This window comes from Festucalex cinctus, chromosome 9 (genome assembly GCF_051991245.1).
Source record: "Festucalex cinctus isolate MCC-2025b chromosome 9, RoL_Fcin_1.0, whole genome shotgun sequence".
In the NCBI taxonomy this organism is placed as follows: Eukaryota; Metazoa; Chordata; class Actinopteri; order Syngnathiformes; family Syngnathidae; genus Festucalex; species Festucalex cinctus.
This window is the reverse complement of record NC_135419.1, coordinates 25,934,713-25,951,949: the sequence shown is the minus strand read 5'-3', so window position 1 is coordinate 25,951,949 and position 17,237 is coordinate 25,934,713. Positions and strand designations below refer to the sequence as shown.

At 43.7% G+C, this 17,237-nt stretch overlaps 1 protein-coding gene across 4 annotated transcripts in view; it reads left to right on the top strand.

Annotated features, from left to right (window-relative positions):
* LOC144025437 (uncharacterized) overlaps positions 1 to 17,237 on the top strand; it is a 344,499-nt gene that overhangs the window by 322,608 nt on the left and 4,654 nt on the right. The window contains exons 1-3 of one of the 4 annotated variants that reach the window (XM_077531445.1): positions 13,159 to 14,027; positions 14,621 to 14,667; positions 15,199 to 15,732. In XM_077531445.1, the coding sequence (XP_077387571.1) occupies positions 13,269 to 14,027; positions 14,621 to 14,656 (795 nt within the window). In that variant the 5' untranslated portion in view covers positions 13,159 to 13,268 and the 3' untranslated portion in view covers positions 14,657 to 14,667; positions 15,199 to 15,732. Of the gene's footprint in view, positions 1 to 13,158; positions 14,028 to 14,620; positions 14,668 to 15,198; positions 15,733 to 17,237 lie in introns of those variants that run through there. The other 3 variants (XM_077531451.1, XM_077531444.1, XM_077531450.1) reach the window with 3 other exon arrangements.

Genomic DNA, 17,237 nt, shown 5'->3' with positions numbered 1-17,237 from the left:
GTTGGTTTCCGTTTTGGGAAGGTCATTTTAACGTTACACTTTAGACCTCGATAGATCATGGTTATTATGACGTCACATCCGGACCCCTACCGCTTCGTTCAATATTATGAACATCAGACCGGAAGTGGTATACCAGGGTTCCAAGGTGCGCCCGTGCAATACGGCCGCGGATTAGGATCTATTTTTGCAAAATTATTTCGTTTCGTAGCCCCCTTAGTTAAAAGAGGTTTGAACGTGGCCAAACCGCATTTACAGCCAGCGGCTAAAAATATTGCCACGGATGTCGCAGGGCGTGTTATGGAAAGAATGAGTCAGAAGAGGGGGGTTAACCAAGACGGCTCGGGCCTAGTCGTACTGGCGCGGCGTCCGGCCTCTAGGCCTGTGGGGCGCAGGATTAAGACGCATAAAAAACGCAAGCGCAGTACTAAAAGAAAATCAGTTCGAAAAAGAAAGCGTATGAGAAACAGCGTGGATATTTTCTCTTAAAGAAAAATGGCCCTCTTACACCACAAGTCGCAAGAATGTACCATGTCCGAATTAGATTTATTTTCACCTCCCATGACGCAGCTCTCAATAGAACAGAGTCAGTATATTGAGATTTTCCCCCTGTCAGCCCTTGGCGACCAATCCCCTATCGAATTTTTCATCCCCGGTGATGGGTCGAAATATCTTGACTTGGCGGATACGCTATTGCACCTGCGCTTAAAAATAACGCGACGAGACGGGTCTAACATCGCCCCTAACGAACGCGTTAGTATAATTAATTTTCCTCTGAATACTATTTTTAGCCAAGTTGACGTCACCCTCGGCGACCGTTTAATTTCACAATCTAGCGCCTCGCATCCCTATAGGACTATAATAGAGACGTTATTAAATTTCTCCGGGGATACGCTGAAAAGTCAATTTACGGCGGGGATGTTTTTTAAAGATACGAGAGGTGTTATGGACTCGCTAGCCGTCGAAGGGGACGGGGTAAACGAAGGCTTTGTTAGACAGGCTCGTCTAATACAGAATTCAAAAGAATTTGACGTCATCGGCCCGATTCATACGGATATATTTTTCTGCGAGAGACACCTTTTGAATAACGTGGATTTAAGGTTGAAGCTGACAAGAGCGAGCGATGATTTCTGTCTGATGAGTGCACCTGACAGCGATACACGTTTGAAAATTATGGGTGCGTCGCTGTTTATTAAAAAAGTATGCGTCTCCCCAGCGGTGACGCTGGGTCACGCCTCAGCTCTCAATAAGGGGAATGCCTTATATCCGGTTACGAGAGTCAACATAAAAACTTATTCCATCCCTCAAAATTCAAGGATATGTCATCAAGGCAACCTCTTTCTAGGAACTATGCCAAAAAGTGTCGTCCTGGCTCTCGTTAATCATAACGCTTTTGTGGGCAGAAGAGATTTAAACCCCTTTAATTTCGCTCATCACGATATTGAATATTTAGCACTATCGAGAGACGGCACTCAGGTCCCAAATAAACCTTTTCAACCGCTTTTTGCAACGGGGAACTCTGTGCGTGAATTCCATAATTTATATGAAGCAACAGGAAGGTATCTGAAAGATTTGCCCCTATTTTTAGACTTGCAGGACTTTCAAAATGGCTACGCGCTTTTTGTTTTTAACCTAAGCCCAACCTCCGATACAGAGGCATTATCACCCATCTCCAACGGTGTCGTAAGACTAGATATGAGATTTAGAAATCCTCTCCCCCATACAGCAACCCTTATCGTTTATGCCGCTTACGACAGCATTATAGAAATTAATTCAAAAAGAGAAGTTTTGATCGACTATTATTAAAAGATGAACGGCCGTGATTTGGAGCGTCTGATGAGACAAATTCAGGGGGAAAGATTCCAAGGCGTCTTCGCCGAAGATGAGTTGACTGACATATTAGTGCCCCCTACCCCCGCCTTCTTTATTGTTAATACGCACCCTCGCCATCTTTCCGGCGAACACTGGGTGGCGCTGTCGTTAGAAGGCGACGGCACGGCTACGTTCTTCGATTCTTTCGGATTCCCTCCGGATTTTTATTATTACCCCGAGAGTATAAACCGTTTCTTAAAAAAACATTCCGACCGGATATTTCACCACGACCGCCAATTACAGCACGAACTCTCGACAGTATGTGGTCAGCATTGTGTTTATTATTTATCAGCCCGAGGATGTGGTGAATCTTACCGTGAGGTTTTAACCCATTATTATGACGATGTAGTTATGAATGATGTTATGGTTGCAACGTACGTGGAAAGTCGGAGGATGTTTCCCAGGACGATGTGCGGCGGTCAAATTTCATGTTGTTTAGATATATTTAAAAAAAAATGTCAATGCTCATGATGTCTTTTTCAAATATTTTATTCAATAAAATTCATATACAAAAAGATACAAAAGATGCGAGTGGGTGTGTTTATTCTCCTTTTCTCGATGATAGGTGTAAAATTAATAATCCTCCCATTTGATGATTTTCTGCTTCCTCTTCCTCTTCCTTCTACCGCCGGATATTACGTCATCGTCACTTTGCTTAGAAATAGATTCGTTTTTTATTAATCTTAAACGCTCTCTGGCGTGGGGGTTCGATACTACAGTCTCGGGTATATTAAGCTCCGATATTAGTTGCAAGAATTCCGTCCAACCCAGTAACCCTCGCTCGTTGATCTTCTTTCCGTTTACAATAAGATGTTTGACTAAATCGGTCATATGTGAGCCTCTGACGGGTCTGCCGTTAGAGATAAACTCCTCCCGTTGATTCCATGCCTTTTCTTCACGAGACGATATTTTTCTTAAAACATATTCAGCGTTTTTGCGGTGACGTTGCGGAATAGTTTGTAATATTTCTCCCCATTCATCCGCATTCGTCTTGACACTTCCCCCCGCCTCTCCCTCCTCCTCCTCCTCGTCCTTCTTTTCTGCGCCTCCTCCTACCCGTTCAAAAAACCCCCGCGGATTAGGAACTGTCAAAGCCACCGGAACCAACTCACGATCTCTTTGTTTAAGCAGTCCTAAATACCGTTGCAATAGAGTTTGATATCTTCTTAGTTTTTCATATTGCGTTATAGAACGATCGTCTAATAACTCTCTCATCCTAACGTCCAAATCATCCTGTGCTGTCTCCCGAATATTGGGTGTGGGTCTGCTTAAACGTTCCAGTTGGTGCGGGGAAACTAAATACATTTTCTGAGCTGTTTTCAAACTCATGTTTTATTTGTTTACTAGACCTGTGACGATGCTGCCTAGGACAGGTGCAAAAGCGGCCAGTAGAGGGAGTATGAAACCACCTTTTTAAACTAAAGTCATACGCTTCTTTCTGAGACTGTTTTTTTTATCGGCCAATATCCGAATAAACTTCTTTCTCCTCTTCAGCTTCTTATATTGAGACGGGTTTAGAGGAATATGCCCTTTTAAGAGATTTAAAGCAATCTCACAGAGCGCTTTCACTAGGGCTTTGGGGGCTTGTTTGAGAATTTGTTTACGTTTGCTAGGGAGGGCACGAAACAATAATTTAAGAAGCGGGGCGTTTTTTTTTTTAAGTTTTGACATCTTACGAGCTTTTGGGTAAATATACTGCGGGCCACTCCCCGTGTAACACATCGGTTCTCATTCTAAATCGATCTGGTGACGCGGGGGTAAGATCTACCAATAAATACCCATGAGCGTTTTTTGTGGCGTCCTCATAACATTCCAAAAAGTACTTTTTACGCGTGGGGTAGATTTGATTAGCCAAAACACTCGCCTGTAAGTTGTCGCGAGGGTTTTTAAACAGTATAATGTAATTACTGTTTAAACTGATTGTTCTGCTATACTTCCCTTGATGGAAAATGTTTTGAGTGAGCAACATGACGCTCATTTTCCGATGATGTCTGTATTGGGTAAAAATGTTTACCACTTCCGGGTGATCGCTCGCCTCGAAGATGACGTCATCCAAGATGATCAGGTGCGAAAGATGGACTGGAAAGAGAGATTCGTCCTCAAAGCATTCCGGGAGACCTTTTACAAACTTTATCTTTTTATTCAGTTTTTTTTCAAGTTCATCATACATTTCCTGGTAAGAATTATAAATCCAGACGATATTCTCAGGAGGTGACTTCATGACATGCTCACAATTTTCCAAAATACTTTTCACAAAAAATGTCTTGCCGCACCCGCTTGGACCGGCGACCAGACATGAAAATGGTGTTTCTAATCTAGTATCAAAATCAATGTGGTTCGGATTCATATTTATTTATTTATTTTATTTTTTTTATTTTTTTATTTATTTATTTTTATTTTATTTTTTTTTTTGCTCCGACACAGTCACAATCACAAACAAAAACACAAGCACATCAAAAACCAAATGGAACGCTACGACCGCCTGGAAGCAACCGACGTTTGTCGTAAACCACCTTAAACTTTTTCATAAATGAAGTGTTTTTCAAATGAAACCCCTTCTTATCTCGCACAATGTTGAAATGAGGGGCTTGAAGCACCCCTGGTCGCGCCCTCATGCTGTCGACGTACCCGTCAACCAGCTCCTTCACGCTGTCAAAATTGATGATTTGAGAGGTGTCATGCGTCTGCGTAATGCCTTTCACCTTCATGACCAATTTCCTCTTGCTTCTGGTCTGATAAGCGTAGCTTTTCGGACCTGCGGAGACAAATTCTTGGATGGTGTCATTATCTAATTCATCTGTCAGATCACCCAAAAGATCACCTAATGGGAGAGTGCTTTCACCCTGTTTCACAGTATAGATCAAACTATCCGTGTCTGTATAAAGTACTCTGTTTTGCAGTTGTTCCAAATACCCATACATTATTAAACGGGCATAGGAGGTTGTTAGGCACGCGATGAAGATGTTGGACGTCGGTGAGGAGGGTGTTTGAGCGCTTTTGCTGTATTTGTACTGTACCAGAGAAACATCATCGTTAAGGAAGTGAAAAAATTCCACCTCGTACATCCCTGAGAACAGCAGGTTGAAAAAACGATCCGGATTTTTTACAATCTCTATTTGATTTAAATTTTCACGCTGTCCGAGTTTGCCCCACGTCGAATTCATGCATAGCTTTGAAACCTGTCTTTTGGCCGGGTTTGGCGCTATCTTGCTAGCGTCGAGTTGAATACCCTGGTGCTTCAAGTAGTCGGAGATGTATTTCTCTCGCCCGGCGTCATCTATGATGTGTGAGGGGTAGCCCGAAGATTCCTGCTTTCCTTTGAGAAAGGTGTTCATGTATTGTTTGAAAACATCATTACTCGAGTCATTAAAATGCCATACTTCATCAACTTGTGAGACGGTGTAGCCTAGATCTAAAGCTTTGATGAACTCGGGCGTCGTCCATACACCTGCCAACTCTCTTTCTTTGTTATCATGAGTACACGCGCTATCTTGGTTGTTAAGTTCTGCGCATGTTCTGCAAAGCGTAAACACAAGTTTACCTCTAGCTGTTTTATGAGGAAGAAGAGGGAAATACAATTTTTTCGGAGGTAGAACAACGGCTTTGATGAACCCAAAATACTTTCTGAGGTCACCAAAGTCTCTGTGAATGATAACGGGATGCCCGAGAGGGTATTGACAGGTGCTGTTGACAAAAGGATACAGAGAGGTGACATCAACGTACAATACACGTTCATCAGGCGCGGCTGTGTACCGTAAAACAAAAGCATTGGTTCTACCTCCAAAAAGAGCATTGCGAGGATTGAGAGGTTCAGGGAATTTTGATTCGCGCAGAAACTCTCTCACTCTCGGATCAGTCTGTTTCATTCGTTGCCATACATGTTCTCTCATGACAAAAAGTTTAACGCCGTGATTATGAGTTAGCTCGTGCATTCTCTTTTCAGTAGCGTCAAATTTTTCATGGAAAGGTCTTTTAGTCATAGGACAAATTTGATTTGGGTCGAAACATTCGACGCATCTGTGATAAAAACATCCCAGATATTCGAACACCCACCGTTCGCCGTTTACATTCGCATACCCATCTACAAAATATCGACCGATCTTCATCTCGCCTCTGTTGAGGGCGTGCGTGATATCAATATTTTGGCTATGCATTATCCACATCAAGTATTGAATTGAGTCGTGAGAGAATGCTTTGAACTGTCGTCTATAATTATCGGTCGGGGTAATTGCTAGCGTGTTAGGAATTAAGAATTTACTGCGAAAAACTTTCATGCACGCTGATGCGATCGTCACGGCTTTAAACGGGTCTATTCCTGTACTGTTTAAAAATTCCTCCCTGAATTTCTCACAACCCGTCGCTAAAATGTTAACGTCGTTTTTACAATACAGCAGCGCCTGCTCTGCAAAATTAAAGGTTCCGCATCGCACTTTTTCATACCAATTAAAAAATTCAGCTCGTTGCGATGACGTCATGCGTTCCACACCATAAAATTTTGAATCAGGATATGGACCTACATAGTCCAGATTTTTAAAAGAGCTAAATGCGTGTGGAAAATAACCCTTTACCTGATCTTCGAAACCTAGCGATTTCGGGAATTTGCTCAGAGCCATTGTAAGAAAAGATATCGAATCGATATATCTCATATTATAGTCGGTATCTGTGAAACAGATGATTTTGCTGCCCTGCATAATAATTTCGGGTTTAACCCCCATGCAGATCATCTTGTTAATTAAGATGTATGAATCAAAGGCTCGTGCATTATGGGCTATAAAGGTAGCACCTTTGAAGCGTGGATTTCTGAAGTATTCGATGAAACGTTGCACGCAATCATCCCCTAACCATTCTTTTTCAAGGCCGTTTAATTTTGCGCATACCAGATATGCTTTATGGTTACCGTCCGCCCCTACGCAAGTTTCAAAATCATAGTAGATTATTTGTTTGCATATCTGCTCGTTTTTGAGGGGTTGCATGTAACAATGATGTGGATTAAGCACCGCGTCGCCCCCTTCCGGCAGCACCTGTTTACACATAACACATCGGGGCTGTATACACGCATGTTTTGATTTGTAGTACAATAGGCCGCATTTGTGACATTTTTTCCAAAGGTCGCAATTACTCTCATTCCCCCGATCGCTTTCTTTATGCTTAGCATAACATTCATCGTTTAGACACGATCTGTTACAATCGTGACAAATAACGATTTTTCGCCGTTGTTGTGTACATGAGGGGTTGAGACAGATCGCGCACCGTCCTTCACAATTATGAAGTCGCCAGTCTGAATGCCCCTTGTAGCAGTGTCGGCAAAAGTAACCCTGTCCGATAAAACGTTCGATCGTTTTTATGCCATAATAATGTTCATTCAGCAATAACAAAAACAGAGTATCCTCTGATTTTGGATAATGCGTTTCAAAAAAAGACATGGGCCTACAATCATCGTTTCTGTAAAGAATTACGATTTTTCGTTTAATGTAGGTCTCGAATCTATGCACGTCTCGCAGACTGACGGATGTTTGACTGCTTAGCCCCACGCAATTTTGTAGATGTTCTGCTTTCTGCATAGCCTGGGTCGCGGTTAACGACCCGTCCAGCAAGAAGGCTAATGCTAGTGCAAAACATAGTTTGTTATTTTCATTGTGGGTCATATACAAACAATTTCGTTTTTTTCTCAAAATTTCTTCGTTTGTAGTTAACTGTAGCTTGCGTCTGATACCGCCTCCGCCGCGCATATCCGGGACAACTTGTACTATCATTTGAATCTCATCGCTAGCTAAAATCTCTATATTAGATTGAGCTATATTTTCCAATAAATTATTAACTTCATCGTTTAAAATATTTGGATCGTCGGTAAGACGCAGATAACAATTAGCGTTCCTATCACCGCTAATTAATTCTACTTGTACGATATCACCAGGACGTGTTGATCTAGTTACCTCGTCAATTAGTTCGTTTATATTTTCTCCTATATTTGTATAAAAAGTCGCAAAATCAAGGGGCTCATCGGACTCGCGTGTATAAATACGTTTACGGAATTCTGTATTATTAAAAACGGGTCTCCTCGTTCTAATAATGCCTCCCGCACCCTCCTGTACATCCGCATCTATTGCCTGATTTTCATATATGCGTACCGGAGGTGGTTGTTGATGCTGTGTTTCATTTGATTGTGGCACATTTGGTTGTTGTGCTTCGACTATGTGTGCCACCTGCTGGTTGGATTGAGGCGGTTCGGTTATGAAATGCACAGCAGGTTGTATTTCATTTGAATGCGTCAAATTATGTAATTGGTGTTGCTGTGTTTCATTTGATTGTGGCACAATTGGTTGTTGTGCTTCGACTATGTGTGACACCTGCTGGTTGGATTGAGGCGGTTCGGTTATGAAATGCACAGCGGGTTGTATTTCATTTGAATGCGTCAAATTATGTAATTGGTGTTGCTGTGTTTCAATTGATTGTGGCACAATTGGTTGTTGTGCTTCGTCTATGTGTGCCACCTGTTGGTTGGATTGAGGCGGTTCGGTTATGAAATGCACAGCGGGTTGTATTTCATTTGAATGCGTCAAATTATGTAATTGGTGTTGCTGTGTTTCATTTGATTGTGGCACAATTGGTTGTTGTGCTTCGACTATGTGTGCCACCTGCTGGTTGGATTGAGGCGGTTCGGTTATGAAATGCACAGCGGGTTGTATTTCATTTGAATGCGTCAAATTATGTAATTGGTGTTGCTGTGTTTCAATTGATTGTGGCACAATTGGTTGTTGTGCTTCGTCTATGTGTGCCACCTGTTGGTTGGATTGAGGCGGTTCGGTTATGAAATGCACAGCGGGTTGTATTTCATTTGAATGCGTCAAATTATGTAATTGGTGTTGCTGTGTTTCATTTGATTGTGGCACAATTGGTTGTTGTGCTTCGACTATGTGTGCCACCTGCTGGTTGGATTGAGGCGGTTCGGTTATGAAATGCACAGCGGGTTGTATTTCATTTGAATGCGTCAAATTATGTAATTGGTGTTGCTGTGTTTCATTTGATTGTGGCACAATTGGTTGTTGTGCTTCGACTATGTGTGCCACCTGCTGGTTGGATTGAGGCGGTTCGATTATGAAATGCACAGCGGGTTGTATTTCATATGAATCGTCTATTCCCAATCCGTCACCAAATGCCAGAGCGGATGGGAGTGATATTTCATTAGCTACATCGTTATCTGAAATAACATGTGTCTGTACTTCATGATTTTCATCTCCGTTTGAATTTACTCGGTTAAGTCTAGCCAGAGCCGCGTCTAGAGGGCTGAAGAAGTCTTCAAAATCATCAATTTGTCTTATAGACGCAAAGGGATCATTTATCTGATTTACAATTTCCTCCAATTCGGTCGGTATATTACACGTCTCAGGCATATCATAGCGTTCCATTGTAAGGTTTTAAAAATTATTAATAATAGATTGTACAATACGCATAGTCGTTTCTAAACGTGTAATGCGCCTGGCCGCCTCTATCCGCTCACGAGTACAAACTTCCTGATGAAAGCTGCATCTTGTTCGGCACCCCCGTTCGGTTGGATTCGGTCGGTGTCTTCTCGTCCTGCGACGCCCTGTCGATGCTCGCTCGTCGGTTTCTCCGGGTCTGCGCGGGGCATCCAACGTCGACTCAACGGCTTGACCACCGTCCTCGGCAGAGACCCCTTCACTATCTGTAAAATAGTATATTCATTTTATCGGTATAAATAGATTGCTTTTATCTTAAAAAAGTAAAACAAAACAATCTGGTCTCTATGCATTATGGGTAATGTAGTATTTCAAAACATTACGTCGTTTCATATTTCTACTATAACAATAAACGAAGGCGTTTTATCTTATTATATAATTCTCTTTAATAATAAATATCAATCGCTCACCACTCGTTGTCACGTATCTGCTAATATTTATCCTGGCTCGGCCTGAAACGAGGGGAATAGGAGCCCCTTCCAGCGCGTTAGCGCTCCCGGCGTCGTCGGAAACAGCTCCCGGTTCTTCTTCGCCTCTTCCGTTAGCGACCGGCCTCGAGTCCTCGTCAGCCAAAACACTGACCTCTCCCGTTGGATTTCTCCAGAGTAATGGAAACGATTGTAACTCTTTGTGCAGAACTGAAAGCTCCTTTGCCTTTATAGAATCTAGAAAATAAAAACAAAATATACATTAAAATTCAATATACTACAATTTTAGACTAAACACAGTTTCTTACCGTAATCCTCCTTTGTAAAATCGTCGTCGCTAAAGTCGAACTGCTGAGGACCTTTTAAAACAATTTCCTATATTAAATTAAGAAGAATAATACGAATAATTAAAATTTAGTAAACTCACGAGCATCGTACACTTGAGCGGTCGTTGTAACAGTATCTGTAAGATATGAAAAATAATAGCGAAATAGTTTTATATCTTCTATACAAATAAACCGATAAAAATAATAATAAAAAGATCATTACCTTTCACCATCTTGATTGCCGTTTTTTTTTCAGAGACCCCCAAAAGACAAACTTCTTGGTAAATCCAAGGTAGGGTTGAACTGATGACGCGATACGGTGAAAACGTAGATTATATGTTTAAGAGGAATGTGTAGCTCCTCCTTGTCTCCCTCAATAACCATATGCAGTAACATCCTTTGCCCAATAGATGGCGCCGTTTACCGCAGCTTGAGGGGGTCGCAACTCACTAGCTCCTAGTCACAATTTTTTTTATTTTAAAAAAAAGAAAAACCCCATTGAATGAGACACGACTACGTATTCAGAAGCATCGGTAAGTCTCTTTTTATTTATTTAAAAAACATAAAACAAATGGATAACATTTTTTAATATTCACTTTAACTAGATTAAGTGAGCCTCATACTAATTTACATTCACGCACGCCCATCCGGGGTGTGAAGATTGGTCGTGGTGTTGAGGGGGGGTCGCCGTTTCCCATCGTTTGGTACATTTTATCAGTATTCGTGTGAAAAATTTCATGAATACAAGGGCTCGTTTTCCCCATAATACTTCAAAAGCTGGTAGGATCCTTCCTGTAAGATAAAAAAAAAGTTTTTTATCACCTGGACAACAAAGCTACTGTTTGGGGGTTCAAAGGAAGTACGTAGACAATCGGTGGGGGGTGACCGGAATCAATTGTTTGTTAAAGGGGTGGGGGGACCGGAAAACAACAAAGCTACTGTTTGGGGGGGTGACCGGAACCCTATGTTTGTTAAAGGGGGTGGGGGGACCGGAAAACATGTGTTTGATGTTGTGGGAAACAGAATGTCATCAATCATTTTTGACAGAAGCCGTCCTGGGGTTCTGATTGGCTAGGACGATGAGGGGGGTGGCTTCCAACCTCTGATTGGTTAAGACGATGAGGGGGGTGGGGTGGGGGGTGCTGAATGTCATCAATCATTTTTGACAGAAGCCGTCCTGGGGTTCTGATTGGTTAAGAAGGTGGCAAGTGGGTAGGGCTTAATTCAAAATAACGGCTTCTGATTGGTTGAGATGCCGGAAGGGGGCGGGGCTTACTTCAAAGGACTATTTATGGGGGGCAATAAATCACTTTTTGACATTTGCCGTCCTTTACCTTTATATATTGCGTGTTCAAATATGTGATCATATTTATTTTTGCATGCAAGCTTAAAGCTGCATCATGATAACTGCGAACAGTTATCTACTTGAGCCATGAAATAAAGCTGCTATCCCATTAAGTTTTACTAGTGTCGTTAATTTGTCCAAATTTATGATGTTTTTGTGATGGTATTGTGTCCAAGGGTGTCAGAGGTAGCTGGGGTCAAAATAAAGATTGCAGAATAAAATGTTTTCCATTGTAGGTTTCAGTTCACCTTAGTTAAAATAATCTCATTTGTATGAGCAGAATGCAGCAATTTAAACCTCGAACATCATTGATGTTGGGATGGCTGGATTTTTATTTTGCAGTGGTGCTGACAGCTTCACCTGTGCAGGAGATAACTGAAGTAGAGGAAGAAATGGTGGCTGCTGCTGAAATTGTTGATGAAGCAGCAGTCAAAGATGTGCTGCTGTCCCCAGAAATAATGGAATATGTTGCGACTGCACCAGCGATGTTGGATGAGGAGGCAGACGAAACACAAGTGGAGGCTGTATTGGCGGTTGAAAAAGCTTCACCAGTGGTCGAGGAGGTCCATCCCCTATTAGAGCCTGCACAAGTGGTTGAGGACGCCCCAACACCATTGGAGACTGCATCAGGAGTTGATGAGGCACAAATTCATGGAGAGGTCCCACCAGCAGCAGAGGAATCCATAACACCAGAGGATTGTACACTGGTAGTTGAAGAGTCCTCAACGCAAGTAGAGCGGCTGAGGAGACCTTCGTGTTTGTTGAGGCTGCACCAGTATTTGAGGAGACCCCAACGCTTATGTTAATGACACAGGCTCATGAGGAGGATCCAAAACTGATAATAGATGTACCAGTGGTTGAAGAGGCTTCTGCACATGAAGAGTGTTTAGCAGTAACTGAAGATGTCCTGCCCCAAAATGTCCCTGCACAAGTGGTTGAAGAGGCCCCAAACAACTTAGTGGCAGAAGAAGCTTTGCCACAAGTAGATCCTACCCCAGCAATTGAAGAGACTGCATCTGTGGTTCAGGAATCAGTAGACAAAGAGACGATGGCACCACTTAAAGATGAAACCGCGGTTGAGGAGGTTCCTCCATCAGAAGTACCAAGTGTTGACTTAGCTACCTCGATGGCAGAAGTAGCACCACCATCTCTAGGGGAGGCGCTAGAAAAAGATCCCAAGCAAGAGTACAAAGTTGTCGTTTTGGAAAACACTTCTGTGGCGGAAGAAGCTTTGCCACAAGTAGATTCTACCCCAGCAATTGAAGGGACTGCATCTGTGGTTCAGGAATCAGTAGACGAAAAGACGATCGCACCACTTAAAGATGAAACTGCGGTTGAGGAGGTTCCTCCATCAGAAGTACCAAGTGTTGACTTAGCTACCTCGATGGTAGAAGTAGCACCACCATCTCTAGGGGAGGCGCTAGAAAAAGATCCCAAGCAAGAGTACAACGTTGTGGTTTTGGAAAACACTTTAGTGGCGGAAGAAGCTTTGCCACAAGTAGATTCTACCCCAGCAATTGAAGAGACTGCATCTGTGGTTCAGGAATCAGTAGATGAAGAGACGATAGCACCACTTAAAGATGAAACCGTGGTTGAGGAAGTTCCTCCAACAAAAGTACCAAGTGTTGACTTGGCTACCTCGATGGTAGAAGTAGCACCACCATCTCTAGGGGAGGCGCTAGAAAAAGATCCCAAGCAAGAGTACAACGTTGTGATTTTGGAAAACACTTTAGTGGCGGAAGACGCTTTGCCACAAGTAGATTCTACCCCAGCAATTGAAGAGACTGCATCTGTGGTTCAGGAATCAGTAGACGAAGAGACGATGGCACCAATTAAAGATGAAACCGCGGTTGAGGAGTTTCCTCCATCAGAAGTACCAAGTGTTGACTTGGCTACCTCGATGGTAGAAGTAGCACCACCATCTCTAGGGGAGGCGCTAGAAAAAGATCCCAAGCAAGAGTACAACGTTGTGATTTTGGAAAACACTTTAGTGGCGGAAGACGCTTTGCCACAAGTAGATTCTACCCCAGCAATTGAAGAGACTGCATCTGTGGTTCAGGAATCAGTAGACGAAGAGACGATGGCACCAATTAAAGATGAAACCGCGGTTGAGGAGTTTCCTCCATCACAAGTACCAAGTGTTGACTTGGCTACCTCGATGGTAGAAGTAGCACCACCATCTCTAGGGGAGGCGCTAGAAAAAGATCCCAAGCAAGAGTACATAGTTGTGGTTTTGGAAAACACTTTAGTGGCGGAAGACGCTTTGCCACAAGTAGATTCTACCCCAGCAATTGAAGAGACTGCATCTGTGGTTCAGGAATCAGTAGACGAAGAGACGATGGCACCAATTAAAGATGAAACTGCGGTTGAGGAGTTTCCTCCATCAGAAGTACCAAGTGTTGACTTGGCTACCTCGATGGTAGAAGTAGCACCACCATCTCTAGGGGAGGCGCTAGAAAAAGATCCCAAGCAAGAGTACATAGTTGTGGTTTTGGAAGGAACACTTAAACCAGATAGGTCTCCCAAAGTGCTAGGAGTGGCCCCACTGAGTGGAAGAATCATCCCAGCACCAGAAGATGAGGTACAAAAGTTTGTATAGCATTGACCACTCGTAGTAAAATTCAGTGCAGGAAGTTTGAATTTGTTTGACGTCAATCAGAAAATGGTGCTTTTTTTTTCTTTCTGACATTTAAAATGTGCTAATATGGTCCAATTATTGAGGCACTTTAAGTGGTTTGACCAGGCCTCCTATTCTACCCTGAATTTTCATCATTCAGCATACTGGGACTTTTTATAGAATTTCACAAGTCTAGCATTGATGGAAACGTCAAGGACAGCTCCATAATCTGTTCCATCATACAATTTACTTGCAACACAGTGCACAAAGCAGTTCACACAGAGTTCCTAGAACTTCTTACCTCAACCCAGTGAAGCACCTCTGTGATGAACTAATATGAAGTGTTGGTATGAGATCGCCAAAATTGGGCAAGAAACGCAAATCCTACAGATCTCACCAGTGATGAGAAGCTTTTATAGTTGCAGATGGAGAATCAGTAACAGATTTAAGTACATTCTCATGTGTGCCAATAATTTTGTATTTGTGTCACACATGCATATTTTGGTCTATGAGTTGAATGAAAAATAAATACTGATGTTCGCATTCTATCCACTCAGGATCGACGACATCTTCTTAGGATCCAAATGCAGTAAATTCAACTAAGGTACTCACTCCCCTTCTACCATGAATGAATAGTCTACAGTTATTGTGTATATTATGACTATTAAGTAATTGGAATTGAACTTTTTTCATTAACTCATTGACTCCCAGCCATTTTCACCGAAGCAACCCCCTTCGCTCCTGGCGGTTTTACTGTATTTTGACTGATTTTGCAAGGGACACAGAACATTCTGTTCTATTGCTATGAAATACTCTGATGCCACCTGCTGGCCTTTTCTGGAAAGCTATCATTGTTTTAAGCCACCTCTTCATGTCAGAAGCAGTATCAAAGCCCTAGCACATTGGTGTCCAAACTATGGCCCGGGGGCCATTTGCGGCCCGCCGTCCATTTTTTAGTGGCCCGCGACATATGCTAAAAAAAGCATTTGACTCAGTTTAAATAAAATAAGGTTATTTTAGTTAACTAAAACTAATGAAAAAAAAAAAAAAAAAATTGTTACCGAAATACAGTCTTCCCTCGCTATAACTGTCATGATGCAGGGCTCTCAGTGTTGCTGTTTTCTTTTTTTTTCAGTCTCTGAGTGATTGAGGGGGCGTGTCCCCTGGCGCCGCACCTGCGGTGCATCATCATTAGGCCTTTATAAGGACTCTGACGTCGCCTGGACGACGTCGGATTATTCTCCCTAGTCTACAGCCATTGCCTTGTGTACTTTGCTATAGTTCAGTTTTGCTCTCGTAAGTTTTGCTACGTTATTTTGTGTTGTGACTTTTTGCCTGTTATATTTATTAATTAAGGGCCATTGAGTTACTAGTAGATATTTTTCATCTTGCCTTTTGCAAGCACCTTGTGTTTTCTCCCATTTTTTCCATCCTGGCTTGGGCCAGCGCTTTTTGTTATTTCCCCTATTTGTGAACTGTAATAAATCCTGTCAAACTCCTCTGTTGCCGTGATCTTGGGATCCACCTCTCCAGTTCATACTGGACCCTGACAGAATAATCCGACCATGGATCCCACGGACAACAAAGAGGTTAGACATGCATTGGCTACTCAGAGTCGTCGGGTAAGCCAACACGAAACCTCACTCGCAGAGCTCCGCGATGCGGTGAACATGCTAGCTCAACATTTCAAGGAGCTGAGCTCCCGAGTGGAACAGGGGAACGCCAGGGAGGGGGCTACCGCAGGTGTAACTGCCGCGGCTGCACCCCGGGAACCCATACTGCCTCACCCTCCGCGTTATGGAGGAGAACCGGGGGGCTGCGGAATTTTTTTACATCACTGCTCCCTTATTTTTTGTCAGCAGCCCCTTACCTACGCTAGTGACGATGCTAAGGTTGCGTTCATTATGAGCCTATTGGCGGGACCGGCAGCGTCTTGGGCAATGGCCGTAAGCAGTACACGGCCCGACATCCGATCCTCCTACCAGCATTTCGTGGAGGAATTACGTAGGGTTTTTGATCACCCGGTGAAGGGCAAGGAGGCCGGAGGGCAGCTATTAGACTGTGTGCAGGGGAAGCGTTCCGTCGCGGACTTTTCTATTGAGTTCCGCACTCTCGCTGCTGAAAGCGGCTTCAACGAGCCCTCATTGTGTTGCCTGTTTCGGCGAGGGCTAAGCTCCGTGGTGAAGGACGAACTCGCCGTGCGTGATGACTCTGATAGCCTCGAGGCTCTCATCTCCTTGGCCATTCGGCTAGACAATCGGCTGCGAGAGAGACAGCGGGAGCGAGGACGAGAGCGTCATGCGTCACCGCCAAGGCGAGCCGAGCTCGAATGGAGGAGGGCTCCCCAGCCCGTGGCATCAGAGATGTCGGCAGGAAGCACCGACGTCGTACCGGGAGTGGAGCCGATGCAGCTGGGGAGCGGACGTCTTCGACCCGGGGAGAGGCAGCGACGGCTCAAGTCGGGAGCGTGCTTCTACTGCGGGCGGCTGGATCATCGCGTCGCCTTCTGTCCAGCAATGTCTGCTCAGCCGACGCGCCGCAAGACCAGAGTGGGCAGCAGGAACGCCAACCCTCTAGCAACACCCCAACACCCGGATGACTCGCGTGAGTGCCAGCAAACGTCTTCGGTATCGCCCCCTCCGGCCGAGGAGGGGGTAAAGCGGCTCGAACTCTCTGGCGAGGTATTTTTGCTGGACAAAAGGATTAAAATCACTGCCTTGGTGGACTCAGGGGCAGATGATTGTTTCGTTGACCCCAGTGTGGTAGAGGCTCTGGGTGTAGTTCTAGACAAACTTCCTAAACCACGTGAAGTGTTTGATCTCGACGGGCACCCTCTGGGGGTGGTGTATTATTCAGCCGGACTACTCGGTCTGTGTCTTTCAGGTAACCACGTCGAACAGATACGGTTACTAGTACTACCATCGCGGTCAGTGTCTATTGTTTTAGGGTTACCTTGGCTAAAACTCCATAATCCTGATATTGATTGGAGTAAACCAGCACTGGAGAATTGGAGTACCTTTTGTTATGCTCATTGTCTACGAGCCGCTAGTATGGGCTGCCACCCACCTTCCCAGCAAATAGATGAACCAATTAGCTTGAATGGTGTACCCGTAGAATATCATGACCTCCGTAAGGTGTTTAGTAAGGACCGTGCACAGTCCCTACCTCCACATC